This window comes from Podarcis filfolensis (genome assembly GCF_964270895.1).
Source record: "Podarcis filfolensis genome assembly, chromosome: 13".
Lineage (NCBI taxonomy): Eukaryota > Metazoa > Chordata > Lepidosauria > Squamata > Lacertidae > Podarcis > Podarcis filfolensis.
The window spans coordinates 36,697,928-36,713,926 of record NC_139615.1 but is presented as its reverse complement, the minus strand read 5'-3'; the positions used below and the strand labels follow the sequence as shown (position 1 = coordinate 36,713,926).

At 49.4% G+C, this 15,999-nt stretch overlaps 1 protein-coding gene across 2 annotated transcripts; it reads left to right on the top strand.

The window, feature by feature from the left end:
* The first annotated feature begins 1,270 nt into the window (after positions 1-1,270).
* RUVBL2 (RuvB like AAA ATPase 2) lies at positions 1,271-15,587 on the top strand. Of its 2 annotated transcripts, XM_083583232.1 has the most exons (16): positions 1,271-1,410; positions 3,100-3,148; positions 3,982-4,037; positions 4,755-4,896; positions 5,708-5,837; positions 6,285-6,351; positions 6,489-6,595; positions 8,006-8,099; positions 8,642-8,765; positions 9,517-9,611; positions 9,735-9,853; positions 11,134-11,253; positions 11,411-11,540; positions 12,649-12,763; positions 14,824-14,864; positions 15,473-15,587. In XM_083583232.1, the coding sequence occupies exons 1-15, from the start codon at positions 1,396-1,398 to the stop codon at positions 14,847-14,849; spliced, it is 1,389 nt and encodes a 462-aa protein (XP_083439358.1). In that variant the 5' UTR covers positions 1,271-1,395; the 3' UTR covers positions 14,850-14,864; positions 15,473-15,587. The 2 variants fall into 2 exon arrangements, with proteins under 2 accessions (XP_083439358.1, XP_083439359.1); XM_083583233.1 differs by lacking the exon at positions 14,824-14,864.
* The last annotated feature ends 412 nt before the right edge of the window (positions 15,588-15,999 follow it).

Sequence of the window (15,999 nt, the reverse complement as noted above, 5' to 3'; positions counted from 1 at the left end):
TAGATTATGTATGGTATATATATGAACACACACAAAGGTGGGGGGGGCGGATAAGATAGCTTACAGTGGAGGTAGGGAGGGCAGGCAGGGAGCAGTTAGCTGCTGCATCAAAGTGACAGCTATTCTAAGAGGAGCCATGTTTTTGAGCTGGGAACCAAACTACCTAAAATAAATCACCCCCTACTCCAAGTTTTTGTTTCGCTGTTGTGTTCAATAAAACCAGTTTGAGCCCTGAATCAATGGTGTGATGTTCTTACGGGCAGTGTGGCTAAAACTTTCTGAGGCCTGGAAGAATGAACTGTGTCCCTGGCACAGGATATACATGGCAGGAGTTCTAGGTAACTTCTAGGTTAGATTACTGCAATATGTTATATACCTCTGCAATATGTTATATGTAATATAACAATATATGCAATATGTTATATACCTCTGAAGTCGCTTTGGAAACTTCAGCTGGTACAGGTTGCTTGCTGGGGCAAGATGATTTGAGCATATAAGGCCGATTTTGTATGCATTATGCTTTTAGGGTGGCCTTTGGCTAAGGGATTGGGTGATGTCTCAGGTCTTTAAAGGTTCCTGCACACTTTGTTTGTGGTCTCTCACTTCCTCACAAGGAGGTGTGTGTGTGGCGGGGGAGTCGGCGGATCTAGTTGCAAAAGAAAAATAAAGATATGTCTTGCTTTCACTGGATCCTACCTTCATCCATTTTTCTATGGCTTATAATGGGCTTAGGGGGGATGCCGTTTCGTTTACTTCAGGGAGGTGGGCAGCAAAAGCCAACCCATAATTTTTCTACGACAGGATGCTTTGGGCAAGATAAAGTGAAGTGACTTAACACATAATAGTAGTAATAATAATAATAGTAATCATAATAATTTTTATTTATACCCCGCCCTCCCCAGCCAAGGCCGGGCTCAGGGTGGCTAACAAGCAGTAATAAAAACAAGTTGAATAAATACAACTTAAAAACAAGATTAAAATACAACATTAGTATTAAATTACAACATTAGTCTCTAGTAGTCTCTAGAGACAGGCGGACGCCAAGCAAAAAAAATAAATAAACAGTGATCTGTGAACCAGTATGAGGTGATGGCGAGAACGTTTTTAAAATCTTCCTTCAAAACCTTCCCCATCTCCCAAGTTTCGGACTACAACTCCCATCAGCCCCAGCGCGGCTGCGGGAGCCTCATAATCCGTCGGGAAGGCTGTCGTTAAGGGCCCCTCTATAGGGAGGAATGAGCTGGAGGACCGGGGCGACAATAGAGATCAGCTAGAGCGGCACGACCGCTTCCTGTTTCCGGCTTCTGCTCCCGGGCTGCTGAAGCTGTTGGGGCGGGCGGAGCGGGCTGGTGCTTAGAGACGGCGCGAGACTGAAGCAGGAGCAGCAGCAGCAGCATGGCAACCGCCGCGGTGAGCGACAAGCCTCTTCCCCTTCCAGGAAAGAGACCCGGATTAATCGCAACTTTTTTGGGTGGGGAGGAAGGGGGTCCGGGGCGCCCCCCTGCCCTCCGTTTGCCTCCGTGCGTCGCCCTAGGGCTTCCCCCTGGAGCCTCACCGGCCCCACCTGAGGGGAGTGGGGGTGGGGAATCTCCTCAGAAGTTTGTGCGACTCCCGACCGCAACCTGGGACCGCTCAGTTTGTCAGAACAGGAGGCTCTGAATTTCAGGGTCGCGAGTTCGAGTCCCACGTGGGAGCAAAATATGGTCCTGGCTTTGCAAGGGGTCGGGCCAGATGACCCTCGTGGTCCCTCCCAACCCCTACAATGTTGTGGTCATTCCCATCAGCCCCGGCCCCCCATGGCCAGCAGTCAGGGATGATTCAAGTTGCAAGAAAGGAGATTCCGACTAAACGTGAGGAAGAACTTTCCGACAGTGGAATGGAGTCTCCCTTGGGAGGTCATGGGCTCTCCTTCCCTGAAGGTTTTTAAGTAGAGGTTGGATGGCCGCCTGTCATGAATGCCTTAGCTGAAATTCCTGCATTGCAGGGGGTTGGGCTAGATGACCCTGGGGGTCCCTTCCAAATCTACAATTCTATGATGGGCATAGTCCAGCGAGAACCGGAGGGCCACAGGTTTCTCCTCCACCCCTTACTAAAGACAGATACATCCATCTCATGCGTTTTCAAATCCGGACTTTTCTCCAAGGAGCTCCAGCTGGGATAACATTGTAGAGTTGAAAGCCACCCCAAATGGTCACCTAGACCAGCCCCTGGCAATGCAGGAATCTCAACTAAAGCATCCATGTCAGACGGCGGAGGGAGCCTGTTCCACTGTGGGATAGTCCTTACTGTCAGGAAAGCTCTTTGTGTCAAGAAAGCTCTCATCAATCAAAGTGCAAAGCTAAGTAGGCTCTAGTATGGCTTCAAATTGGATCGGGGCCTGCCTGTTGGGATTCCTGCCTTGCAAGTGGTTGGGGATCCTGTCCAACTCTACAGTTCAGTGATTCTTAGAAAATTCTTCCTGGTGTACAGTATAGTCAGAATCTCCTTCCTTGTGACTTGAAGCCACAAGAAAGGGACTTGGGCCCTTCCCTCAAGAGTGGGAGGAAACAAGCTTGCTCCATCTTCTATGTGACAGCCCTTTATATCCCTTCAGTCTTTTCTTATCCATGCTTAACTTTCATCTCCCTGCATCAGTTAATTTGAGACTGGTTGTCGTTAGTGAATTTCAAGGCTGAGCTGAATGGTGATGGTCATTGAATGGCTGAGTAAGGGGTTTTCTGTCACGCCAACCACTGCACCCCTCTTAAGGACACCACCGGGCTCTCATATAAGCTTTGCAGATATAGCCTGCAAACGTTAACGTTTTGTGGTTTTACCTTGTAAATCTTGAGGCCCTGTCAAGGAAAAAGGCAAGGTTTTCTCTCCTCCATCTTCATCATCCTGCTTCTTTGCCCTTTCTATATCCATCACTTGATTGTTTCAGAAACCGGGTAGTCAGTAGTTGTGGAAAGTCACATCCAAATATGTGAAAGGACTAAATGCTTGTGTTTAGAATGCTTTGTGGTGATGAGGTATGGAACATAGTGTAACTCTTCCTCCGAAACGTGTCCATTGATACCTGGATGTTGGCAGGCCTCATTAAATCATTTTCTCTTTCAGGCTACCAAGGTCCCTGAAGTTCGGGATGTCACCCGGATTGAACGGATTGGTGAGTTTTCATTGTTCCTTGACCTGGGATTGTCTCCCATTTTTGCCTGGCATTCCAATTTATTTAAAAATTTAATATTCTCTTTAGGTGTTTGTCTGAACACATGGGGGTTAAAAGTGTATAAAGAGCTGGGGGCATGCACATGAAAGGGACATGCCTGAACAAACATGCCAAGGAGCTTTTGTGCAATTGGGGACTCTGTGTTATTTGGATTCTAAATTGCACAAGAATTCATGTTCAGTTGAATGTGCATAGGTGCTCCTGGGCTCAGCAGACAGGCACTGCCATGCCAATGGACATTGGGGCAGGTCTTCCATCACTGTACACCTTTAACCCTTGGATGGCATCTTGTACACCTCCTTCCGGCCACTCTGGCAGCCAAGCTGGTGCCAAATGTATTGCTCTGCTTGCTTTTGGACCACATCAGTGAGGCTGAGAAAGGGGTCATGTCATCTGGGCAGCCCAGGACCTCCATCCACACTGTTTGCGCCCTGGAGAGGTCACTCTGGTGCTGTTAACGCAGCAAAAACAATGCGGGAGGTACAATACGAGTTACCAGTCTCTGCAGCCACAGCGGGCGCTGTGATTCTCCAGTGGTTTGACTTCACCCCTGGGGGCACACTCCATTGTCTCTTGAGACAGACAGATGACAACCGAAAGAGTTGAAGCAAATGCCTGAATAGGACTTGTCAAGTTCCTCATTGAAGATTATGCTGCTTTCTCCATGGAAGTAAATGCTTTAAAAAAGCATATTTGATCAAGGGGCAGGACAAGGACAGATGGGTTTGTGGGTCACTGACCATCTAATAATAGTCTGCATGTCTCTCACACAGGTGCCCACTCCCACATTAGAGGACTTGGCTTAGATGATACGTTGGAACCCAGACAGGTACCTGGAAAAAGAGCTTTCAGAGAGTTGCTAGATTTTGTGTGTGTGTGTGTGTGTGTGATTGGTAAAATCTAATCAAATAGAAAGTGGAATACTAGGAGCTTTCAAAATATGTAATAACAGATGAGTGGTACAGAGGTTGTTGCTATGCATTGTGGATATAGAGACACTTGTTTCTGGGGCCACGTATGTAGTATGATCATGTTTTTTCTATACACATAACCTTGAAAGTGCTAAAGCTTCCTGGGTTTTAACGCTGATGCTCTCACCTTGCTCTGCCTCTGGTTATCTTTGTCCATCCAATTGCAGTGGAAAGTAAGGGATTTGCCAACATCATAACAAATATAGATTAGCCCCTTTCCCACCATTTTCTATGCAAGAGGGGGAAGTGAGTGGGTTGTTGGAGGGTAATGAAATGGGTGAATGCAAGTGGCTTGAATGAAAGCTGTATGTGTTGCCATTGGAATCATAAGCCTTTATGTAGCTTTTTGATGTTTGTGGGTGCATTAATGGACTTACAGGGGGCAGGGTGAAATAAAAAGGAATAAATAAGGGATAGTACAGAGTGGGAATGGGGAGGAAGGTAGGGTGCTGTGTATGTGTTTGAGAGGAATACAGATATGTGATTGTGGAAATGAAGGAATAAAGTAAGTGTGGGACCTTTTGGTTTTCCTGTTCCTTCACTGTTTTCTCTCCCTCTCCCCACCACCTGGCTAGGTGTCCCAGGGCATGGTGGGCCAACTAGCTGCCCGTCGAGCTGCTGGTGTGATCTTGGAGATGATCAAGGAGGGGAAGATTGCTGGTCGGGCCGTCCTGATCGCTGGCCAACCAGGCACGGGAAAGACCGCCATTGCTATGGGTAAGGTCCAGACACAAAAACTACTTCTGCTGACACTTGAAGTAGGGATAGTGCCAGAGGTAGCATTATTATCAATTTACAATGCAGTGGAAGGTTCACAGGCTATGAAGGACTTGTTCACAAATTTATTGACAGCTGCACAAATTATTATACAGTGGTACCTCTAGTTACAGACTCGATCCGTTCTGGGGTGCTGTTCGCATCTCGAAAAGTCTGCAAGTAGAGTACCGCTTCTGCGCATGCGCACGGTGCAATAGAGAGCTTTGCGCATGTGCAAGACGCTCAGAGCGCTTCTGCGCATGCGGCGAAACCCAGAAGTATACACTTCCAGATTTGCCGCGTTCGTATCCTGAAAAAACGCAACCAGAGACTGACGTAACGAGGTATGACTGTAGCCAGGAAGTAGAAGGGGCAAGCAGAATATAAAATGGAAGAATGGTATAAAGAGGTGTGGGATATAGCTATTAATGATAAATTAACATGTGCCATTAAGTTAGGACAGGCAATATGCAGAAATGATTTTGAGGAGATATGGAAGGTGTTTGTAGAATTTGTACTGTTAAAATGGAAAGGGGTCAAACCATCACAAGAGGTGTTGAAATTTTGGGAGGTTGGATAGTTACAATGGAACAGTCTCGGCGGGGTGCACATTTTTATTCCTATTTATTTATGAATCCTACTTGTCAAAATATTTTTTAATGTATAAAAGAACGTATAAAATGTAAATAAATGTATAAAATATAAATAAAAGAATGAAAAAAAGAGAAAGAAGTCATGTGTTGTAAAACCAAGCTGCCGTTTCTTCTCTAAGGAATGGCGCAGGCCCTGGGCCTTGACACCCCTTTCACAGCCATTGCTGGCAGCGAGATCTTCTCCTTGGAGATGAGCAAGACCGAGGCGCTGACTCAAGCCTTCCGGCGCTCCATTGGCGTCCGCATCAAGTGAGAAGCAGCCGGGAGGTCTTTTGTTCTCTGGGGGTGGCTTGGGAGTTTAAAACAGGACGTTGAGGCTGGGCACTGGAGGATTCAAACAGAAGTGAGGGGAGTCAACAAGGAGGATTCTAGGAAACTTTTAAAAAACTTGTTGAGCATGAGAGCTGGGCAGCAACATGTTTGGTGGTTGGTTTTGGCTTTTGTAGCATTTTGCATGGTGCATTTAATGCCATCTTAGCGGCTAATGGGATAAAATAGGTCTTCAGAAAATAAACTAGGAGCCAGTGTCTTAAATTCTCTGGCCGGAGAGCGGAACACACAGTGAAGCAAGGCCTGTTGGATTCCTCAGCTGCATCTGAAATTATATTTCCTGCTCTTCTTTTTGAGGAAAGTGAGGTATTCTGCAGTCTACCCTCTTCGCCTGCTGAGATCAGTTTTATCCCCTTATTCTTGCAGGGAGGAAACAGAAATCATTGAAGGTGAAGTGGTTGAGATCCAAATAGATCGCCCAGCGACTGGCACTGTGAGTTGAGGCCGTGGTATAATGCCGGGGAGATGGCAGGCTAGCTGTTGCCCAGTAATGGCAGCACTGCACACAGCAGCCCATTTATCAAGGTAACAAGCGCTGGAGGAATGTTGACTGTCTCCTTCTCATTGCAGGGTGCTAAGGTGGGGAAGCTGACACTGAAGACAACTGAGATGGAGACCATCTATGACTTGGGCACCAAGATGATTGAGTCCCTGACCAAGGAGAAAGTGCAGGCTGGGTGAGCCACGGCCGGGCGTGGAGGTGGGGCACAGGTGCGAAGGGAGAGCCAGTGGGGAAGGGCACAGAGAGTTAGGGTTCCTGAGCTGTCTGGTATCTGTGAAGGAAGTCAGGATTGCCGGTTTCTGTGGGCAACAGGGACGCATACTTGAGTGACAAATCGAAGCAGGAAAGGATGGGGTGGGAAATGTCTACCACTGAAGGAGCGATGAAGGTGAACACAGTTCGTGAATAGCACAGAGGAGTATTTAATACATTACCTGGAAATCAGAGGACATTGCTTGGGAAGGCCTGAAGTTCAGCAGTCTTTATACTTTGCCCCTACAGGCCCACATAAATTAATAATAATAGCAAGGTAAAAAGGTAAAGGACCCCTGGACGGTTAAGTCCAGTCAAAGCCGACGTACAGCTTCCAGGTCATCTGGCCAGTATGACTAAGCCGCTTCTGGTGAACCAGAGCAGCGCACGGAAACGGCGTTTACCTTCCTGCCGGAGCGGTACCTATTTATCTACTTGCATTTTGACATGCTTTTGAACTGCTAGGTTGGCAGGAGTTGGGACAGAGCAACGGGAGCTCAACCCATCGCAGGGATTTGAACCGCCGACCTTCCGATTGGCAAGCCCAAGTGGCTCAGTGGTTTAGAATACAGTGCCTCCTGCTAATAATAATAATAATAATAATAATAATAATAATATCATCAGTATCCTGCCCATCTGACTTGGTTGTCCCAGCCACTCTGGGCGGCTTCCAAGATATAGAAAAACATAATAAAACATTACACATTAAAAGGCTTCCATATACTGGGCTGCCTTTAAATGTCTTTTAAAGCTGCTAACTCTCTTACAGAACCAACACACAGTATGTGTATCCCACTTACATGAAAACATTGACTCAGAATCATTAATGTCAGAGGTCCACAAATTACAGCTAGGCTTGGCAGCCAAGCGTTCATTTCTACTTGCCGGCTGCGATGTCCGATCCCACCCTGATAGTGCAGCAGCGTTATATAGCAAGATCGATATTGTCTGATGAAGTTATGCAGCTCAGGCTTGAACAGATTGACTAGCTCAGCTGCCTCTGGTTCCACCCCTTTCGAATTTCACCTAACCATCATAAAACTGAGGATCCTCCTTAGCGCTGCATTTTCTCCCCAGAGCAGAGAGAGCCTTGGCAGAGCTACCCTTGCTGGTGGAGTTATTGAAGTTTGATTAGTGTAGGTTAGGCTTCTTGTCACCCATAGCCATGAATGGAAAGAAATACAGCCTACCCTACTAAGTGCTCTTTAACCCGTGCATCAGTTTTGAGGAGAGAAGATAGATTAACTTGCCCTCCTGAAGCGATGGCGGGTGGGTACTTTGCCAAAAGGCAGGGCCCAGTCCTCATATTTCCTCCTCCTTTTTGTGTCCGCAGGGATGTCATTACCATTGACAAAGCCACGGGGAAGATCACCAAACTAGGACGCTCCTTTACCCGGGCAAGGGACTACGATGCTATGGGTTCGCAGGTATTTGCAGTGGGGGGTGAGAAGTGCAAATTGATGTGAGGTGATGGGAGATCCCAAGGCTCCGTTGATGGTGGCTGCCTGTGAGAGGCGACCTTTGCATGCCGTAGTTAGATGCCATAGCTCAGTGGAACACCTGCTTCGCACACAGAAAGTGCCCAGCTCATTCCCCAACATCTCCAGGTCAGAGGATCTCGTGGAGATGGACCTGAGACCCTAGGGCAGGGATGAAGAACCTGTGGTCCTCCAGATGTTCTTAGACTACAACTCCCATCATCCTTTACCATCTGCCATGCTGGCTAGGGCCAATGCAAGTTGTAGTCCAGCAACATCCCGAGGGCCGCAGTTCCCCATCCCTGCCTTAAGAGAGTTGCTGGCTGTTAGAGCAGATAGATGGACCCACAGTTTAATTTCACGTAAGTTAGCTTCGTATGTGCCTGTCTTGCAAGAGTTTTCTGCCCCTGGGCTCGAGCATGAATGGGTTTGGGTGCCAGGCACAAGAAGCATTCAGGTCTTCCAACTGCCTATATTATTCCCTGTCCCAGACCAAGTTTGTTCAGTGCCCTGACGGGGAGCTGCAGAAGCGCAAGGAAGTGGTGCACACAGTCTCGCTGCACGAAATTGATGTCATCAACAGCCGCACACAGGGCTTCCTCGCACTCTTCTCTGGTATGACGAAATGGATGAACTGGGGGGAGTGGGGTGGAAGTAGTTCATTGGAAACCTGGAGTTGGAGCATGGGTAGGCAAACTAAGGCCCAGGGGCCGGATCCGGTCCAATCGCCTTCTAAATCCAGCCCACGGACGGTCCAGGAATCAGCATGTTTTTACATGAGTAGAATGTGTCCTTTTATTTAAAATGCATCTCTGGGTTATTTGTGGGGCATAGGAATTCCTTCATTTCCCCCAAAAAAATATAGTCTGCCCCCCCACAAGTTCTGAGGGACAGTGGACTGGCCCCCTGCTGAAAACGTTTCCTGACCCCTTACTTGGAGGGTTTTGCAGAAATTTAGGCTGCTGCATCATTGTATCTGGACTGGGAGTGGCCGCCGAGACCACATAACACCAGGCCTGAAAGGCCTACATTGGCTCCCAGTACGTTTCCGAGCACAATTCAGAGTGCTGGTGCTGACCTTTAAAGCCCTAAACGCCCTCGACCCAGTATACCTGAAGGAGCGTCTCCACCCCCTTCATATAGCCAGACACTGAGGTCCAGCTCCAAGGGCCTTCTGGCGGTTCCCTCACTGCGAGGAGTGAGGTTACAGGGAACCAGGCGGAGGACCTTCTCAGTAGTGGCGCCCGCCCTGTGGAATGCCCTCCCATCAGATGTCAAGGAAAGACATCTGAAGGCAGCCCTGTTTTTGAAGAAGCAGCTCTTCATGCCTCTTCCTTCCCCTCCCTCACCTTGTGTATGCTCCCAGGTGACACAGGGGAGATAAAATCCGAGGTACGAGAGCAGATCAACGCCAAGGTCGCCGAGTGGCGAGAGGAGGGCAAGGCCGAGGTGATCCCAGGGGTGAGTCCTGTTTTAGAGCGCGTGTTGCACCCTCCGCTGCTCTCTTCCATGCTTTCCTCTGGTTTGAGTGTTTTGCTGGTGGGCAATGCCATTCTCCTCCTTTTTTCCCCATTTCCCTTCCAGGTATTGTTCATTGACGAGGTCCACATGCTGGACATTGAGTGCTTCTCCTTCCTGAACCGGGCCCTGGAGAGTGACATGGCGCCTGTCCTCATCATGGCTACCAATCGAGGCATCACCAGGTTGGCAGAGTTCAACGTGGGGTGGGGCATGGCACCATATCACCGGGCAGTCGGGCACCGGGCGTGGTGGCGTTTTGGCAGCTGACTAGTCGCTGATCAGAATCCCATTTCTCAGTGACCCAGGCAATGACGTAATTCTTCCATGCCTCCTGTAACTAACTCTGCACCTGCCACGAGGCAGAGCACACAGGCTGGGCAGAACACTGAAACCTCTTTTTTGCTTCTGAAAATCCTAGCCAGGTCCTTATTCACTGGCAGAGGCGCCTAAGCCGGGCTAGAGATGGGCTTTTTCTCTGCAGTCAAGAATGCAGGCAGGGTGGTGGTAGACAAGGGCACCGTGGGAAGATGCCTTGTGGTTGGGATGGGGAGACTGTGAGCGACATCTGCAGAGGCACCGGCACCCCACTTCTAGAGGGGAGGTGATGGAGACGCCAGCCATCGCTGATGAAGTCACAACTAGATTGATGGAAAGCTGTTGGTATTTAAGTAAGTGGTTTTTGAAGGCATGGCTCTACGTCACTGAACTGAATGCAGCAGCAATATGGAGGACCTGCCCTGCATACAGGGAGAGGCTGAGAGGAATATGCCTGCTGCCTAGAGGAGATTCCTTGCCCCCAGGTGTCAGGGAATGGTCTGAATCAGAGGATTGGGGAATGCATTCTCAGGCGGATAAGTTCCTCTTTGAAGAGGAGGAGGGGGAAGGGGAAGATTTGCTTCCCCCGTTTCCAGTGGTTTCAGGAGCAGAGAGAGACACAGACACTGAGCAGCTTCAACAGGAGTTGCCTAGTTATGAGATAACAGAGAGAGAAACAGGAGGGAGGGAACAGCCAGCAGAGACGTCATTAGAGGGTGTGGGGGACATAGCTGTCAACTTTTCCCTTTTCTTCGAGGAATCCTATTCGGAATAAGGGAATTTCCCTTCAAAAAAGGGAAACTTTGACAGCTATGGTGCGGGACCCTCCCTCCCCAAGAACTAGGAAGTCCGTCCATATTAGAGAACAAAGAATGCAGAGGAGGAAGTTCCTGTTGGCGCCAGGACGTTGCGGGAGACGGAAGCAGGAGGATTTAGAGTAGCCAGCTGCTCTCCTTGTGGAGAGATGTGGATTTTTGCTCGCAACCAGGTAACTGAATGAAAAGGACTATAAAATATAAACTGCTCATTAATTCTTGTCTGCGAAGTTACCAAAGGGAGGGGAGGCCTCTCCACGCCTGACACCAGGTTGGCAGGAACGGAGGTCCTTCAGCCGCCTCTCATTCTGGGTCTGTCCTCTCCGATGCAGGATTCGTGGCACCAACTACCAGAGCCCCCACGGCATCCCCATTGACCTCCTGGACCGCATGCTCATCATCTCGACCTCCCCTTACAGTGACAAGGAGACCAAGCAGATCCTTAAAATCCGGTGAGCAAGAGGGAGCTTGAGGGCGCAGCAGTTCCTGCCTCAGAGGGATGCTTCCGCCCTGCCCGTCTTACCGCATCACAGTTTTGATGTTGCTGTTCAGCGTCTCGCCCTGCGCTGTGGAAGCTTTCCTTATTCTGAGCTGGAGTATCTCTTGCAGGTGTGAGGAGGAGGATGTCGAGATGAACGAAGACGCCTACACCGTGCTGACGCGCATCGGCTTGGAGACCTCCCTGCGCTATGCCATCCAGCTCATCACAGCCGCCAGCTTGGTGTGTCGCAAGAGGAAGGTGAGCTCTGGCACTCTGTAGAGGCCGGGGACTTCCACGGGGCAGCACAATTCCTGTGCTGCCATTCTTCAAAAGGCCAATAAATCCTTACTTTTTCTCCCTCTCTTCTCAGCCTGACCCGCAGCTTGCAAGAACACCCTACTTGTGCCCTAGTGTGTGTGTGTGCATATCAGGAGCTTCATTTTCCATAAATAATAATAATTTATTACTTATACCCTGCCCATCTGGCCGGGCCTCCCCAGCCACTCTGGATGGCTTCCATCAAGGATTACAAATACATTAAAATGTCACAAATTAAAAATTTCCCTGAACAGGGCTGCCTTCAGATGTCTTCTAAATGTCAGGTGGTAGTTTTTCTCTTTGATATCTGGTGGGAGGGCGTTCCACAGGGCGGGCGCCACTACCAAGAAGGCCCTCTGCCTGGTTCCCTGTAGCTTCACTTCTTGCAGTGAGGGAACCGCCAAAAGGCCCTCGGTGTCTGGACCTTCAGGCGTCTATCCCATTGTTCTAAAAAGGTCTATCCCATCCTTCTACTGTCTGTGTGCTATGCTTACAACCATTTAAAATCCCCACTGTCTTAAAAAGCAATCAGAAGCAGAGGGGCACAGATTACCAAGTGCATCTGCTCCTGGACTGGAGTTGGAAGCAAGAACGTTTTGGTGCCGTTAGGGCAGCATTTGCCAACGTGGCTCCCTCCTGATGCCTTGGACTGCTAACTCCCACGATGGGAGGTATGTTGGGAGCTCAGAGCAGGCAGAGGCAAACTTCGGCCCTCCAGATTTTTTGGGACTACACTTCCTATAATCCCTGACCACTGGTCCTGTTAGCTAGGGATGATGGGAATTGTAGTCCCAAACATCTGGAGGGCCGGAGTTTGCCTATGCCTGGCTTAGAGAGTCAGTGGCATGTCTTTATCAAAACCCCTAAGCTCTTGGAGAAGAGTTGAGGGGGAGGCATAAAACTAGAAGCGTTTGGAAGCCCATAGTCCTCAGTTCTCATTCCCAGGACTAGTTGGAGGGAGTTGTCTGGAGTGGTGAAACTTTGCTGGAGTTTGTGCTGTGCTCTTCTCCTGCTGGGAGCCCTGACCTCTCTCCCTCCCCATTCACAGGGCACAGAGGTTCAGGTGGACGACATCAAGCGCGTGTACTCGCTGTTCCTGGACGAGTCACGCTCCACTCAGTACATGAAAGAGTACCAGGATGCCTTCATGTTCAATGAACTCAGTGAGTAACAATTTGAGGCGAAGGGATGTGTGGGTTGAAAACCTCTTCCAGCCGGGGGCTAGGCCTGGCCATCCTTGCTAGAGCTTTTGAAGTGTATGTAGGACTTTTGCAGTAGAAAAACGCAGGAGGCACTTGGAAAAAATGGAGAGCTCTGCTTTCGTCCAGGCCAGTAAAGGACAAGAACAGAGCAGTTGAATTCCTTTAGATCCATTTGGGGAACTTCAAGCCCAGGGCCAAATAAAGAAGCCCTCTCTATCTGACGGGAGTCGGGAGCAGGTCAGCAAGAACTCACAAGGTGTCAGTGAAGTTAACAGCAACTCTTCCCAGTAGGCCTTTCCCCAACAAGGCAGCTGTAGAGACTCAAAGGTCCCTGCCTTCCCACAGCTCCCTAAGTCTCTTCCTCCTCCTGGGTCCTTCCCAAGCAACCTGAGACTTCTCCGCCTTCTCTGTCTCTGCTCCATCCTCTTCATCCCTCTTCGGGTTCTAGGAGACCAGGTGGAGGGGAGCTTGTCACAGCAGGAGGGGGAGACACCTTGGCTTCTTCACCAGCCTGCCATATATCTGCTTCTTGCCCCCCCCTCCTCTCCTGCCTCCACTTGTTGCTTCTGGACTACTCTCTGCCACAGACTCTCCGTACGCCTCCTCTTCCCAGTCTTCTCATCGTTGTCTCACCACCAGTCCCTGGGCTCTGAGCCTTTCCTTAGGGGTTCCCCAGCTGGTGCCTTCCACCACTCCTCTGCACCCAGCCAGTCTATGACCCTCAGGAGTCTCCCAGGGCCAGGCCCTTCACAAGCACTGCTTGTGATCACCTTCATCCAGTGGTTTTTGCTTCACTTGAATACATGCTGCAGACGTGATACTGCCTCTTGCCTGACCAATTTCCCCTCTGGCTTTGGCCACCAAATGGTATGTGGGCCCCATTAAATTTGTGCTTCTCAGGCAGAAAAGCGTTCCTGCCCCCTGCTTTAGATCCTTGTTTTGAGGCGATCCTCAAATGTGCATTCCGGTTGTTAAGACACAGGACGCGGGTGGCACTGTGATCTAAACCACAGAGCCTAGGGCTTGTCGATCAGAAGTTCGGCGGTTCGAATCCCCGCGATGGGGTGAGCTACTGTTGTTCAGTCCCTGCTCCTGCCAACCTAGCTGTTTGAAAGCACGTCAAGTGCAAGTAGATAAATAGGTACCACTCCGGCGGGAAGGTAAACGGCGTTTCCGTGCACTGCTCTGGTTCGCCAGAAGCGGCTTAGTCATGCTGGCCACATGACCCGGAAGCTGTCTGCGGACAAACGCCGGCTCCCTCAGCCTATAGAGTGAGATGAGCGCCGCAACCCCAGAGTCGTCTGCAACTGGATCTAATGGTCAGGGGTACCTTTACCTTTTAACGTCAAAATGCCTAGTGCAGTACTTCTGTCAAAAATGACAGGCATGGGTTGAGTTCTCTTCTTCCCCCATCCCCCTTCCCAAAATGTTTGGGCAGACTTTTTAGTGTCGCTGCCTCTCGGTCAGCCAATAACGCAGTGCAGAGTGGAGAAACTTCCCAGGCAAGTCTGACTTGAAAAAGCAGGCGAAGAAGGATACTTGACGTGGGAAGGCTGTTCTTGGCAATGGGTAGCAGCACTGAGCATATGATTCTGCCTTCAATCCATGCTGAGAAATCTTCAAAGGACATTGAGCCATAGTCGCAGCATGCGAAGTCATTCACAGGACGGGTTCAGTACTGTAGCTGCAAATCCACTGAAAAGTCAGTTGCACAACAGTAATGATCATGATGCTTCTCGTAATTGAAAGGGGGCAGGAATAAGCCTGGTTCTTGCTTTTCATTCCGCGGTTATTGGTGCAGTGTTCATTGACCAACGTATGCTAATGGCTTGGGACCCAGAAAGTTGGTTCTTCTGGGGATGAGCGGTGATGACACTGGGCGACTTTCATAGGATCAGAATTACGAAGAACCTGTGGGGCGGGTAGGGGATAATCCTCAACTGTTTGATTGTTGTGCACTGCATAGGGTAGGCCTTCCTGCTCTTAATCCCCTCCTATTCCTCCCAATCCTCTGTTCTCAGTACCTGCAAGAGACGCATGCAAGTAGGAAAATAATGAAAGTGTGAGTAAAGCAGCGTTTGCTTTTAGTTTGAAAGCACGGAGGTCGCAGTGCAACAGTTGCTCCCCCGATAGCCTAGCGAGTAACTCAATTTGGGCTGGGGGTGGCAGAGAGATAGCAGGAACTTCCAAATATTGTGGTGGTGCATTCTCTCCCCCCTGCATTTCAGTAGACTTCTTGCCTGCTCTGGCAGCTTTGCAGTTGTACTTGCCCTTGAGGGCTCACTGCTCCCTCTCCTCACCCAGAGGTCCCCCATTTGTGCCCTACAGCTTTCTAGGCCAGAGTGGAGTGCCAAGCTAGCAGCATTCAGTCTGGGTAGGAGTTAACAATCCCGCTCACGTATTGACCACCTTGTGATCAATGCTATTAGCCGCCTTTGCCAGGAAGGCAGTTCAGCCTACAGCACGGGCTTGCAGAGAGATTGTTTCACGTCCTCTGTGCGGGGTTTCTGACAGCTTGAAAGGTTACAACCGGGGACTCCTAAAATTCACAAGTGGCAGGGATGATGTTCTTTCTTTTACTGAGGAAGACCTCTTTGAGATCCTCTTTTTTGGGGAGGCGGGGAGTGTGTTCTTCCATCTTGAACTCTTGCACCTGCTTTTGTTTTCCAGAGGGAGAGACCATGGACACGTCTTGATGGGCGTCCTCGTAATACCTGCCTCAGGTTGTGTGTGTGAATGGATGTTCTTGTATTATTATTTTGTAAAATAAACCTTTTGGAGAATTCGTGCTGTGATTACAGCGGTAGGGCAAGCAGCAGCAGAATGAGGGGCAGTCTGGTGTTTCAGCAAACTTTTTTGCCTTGTGCAGTAAATGGAAAGGGCCTCTTTGGAGATGCGTACTCTGTGGCTCACACACAAAAAATGTGATGCTTTTAAGTACATTTCAGTTCTGAACTTCACATTTAATTTTGTCACCCTTCCTTATCTGGTGTGGAACGTTGGCTCTGCTGAGGGGCAGGGAATAAGTCTAACCAGACCAGAGCTTTTCTGCAGGAAGAGCTAATTTGTCACCAGTCTTTTATCCGTCTCCAACTGTTCCCTGTAGTTCTAGGCATGCTAGCCCAAGAGCAGAATTGTCTCCAAAAACAAGTCTTAATGTAAATTCCCCATTCTGGCTTTATTTGGGTGACAAAGAG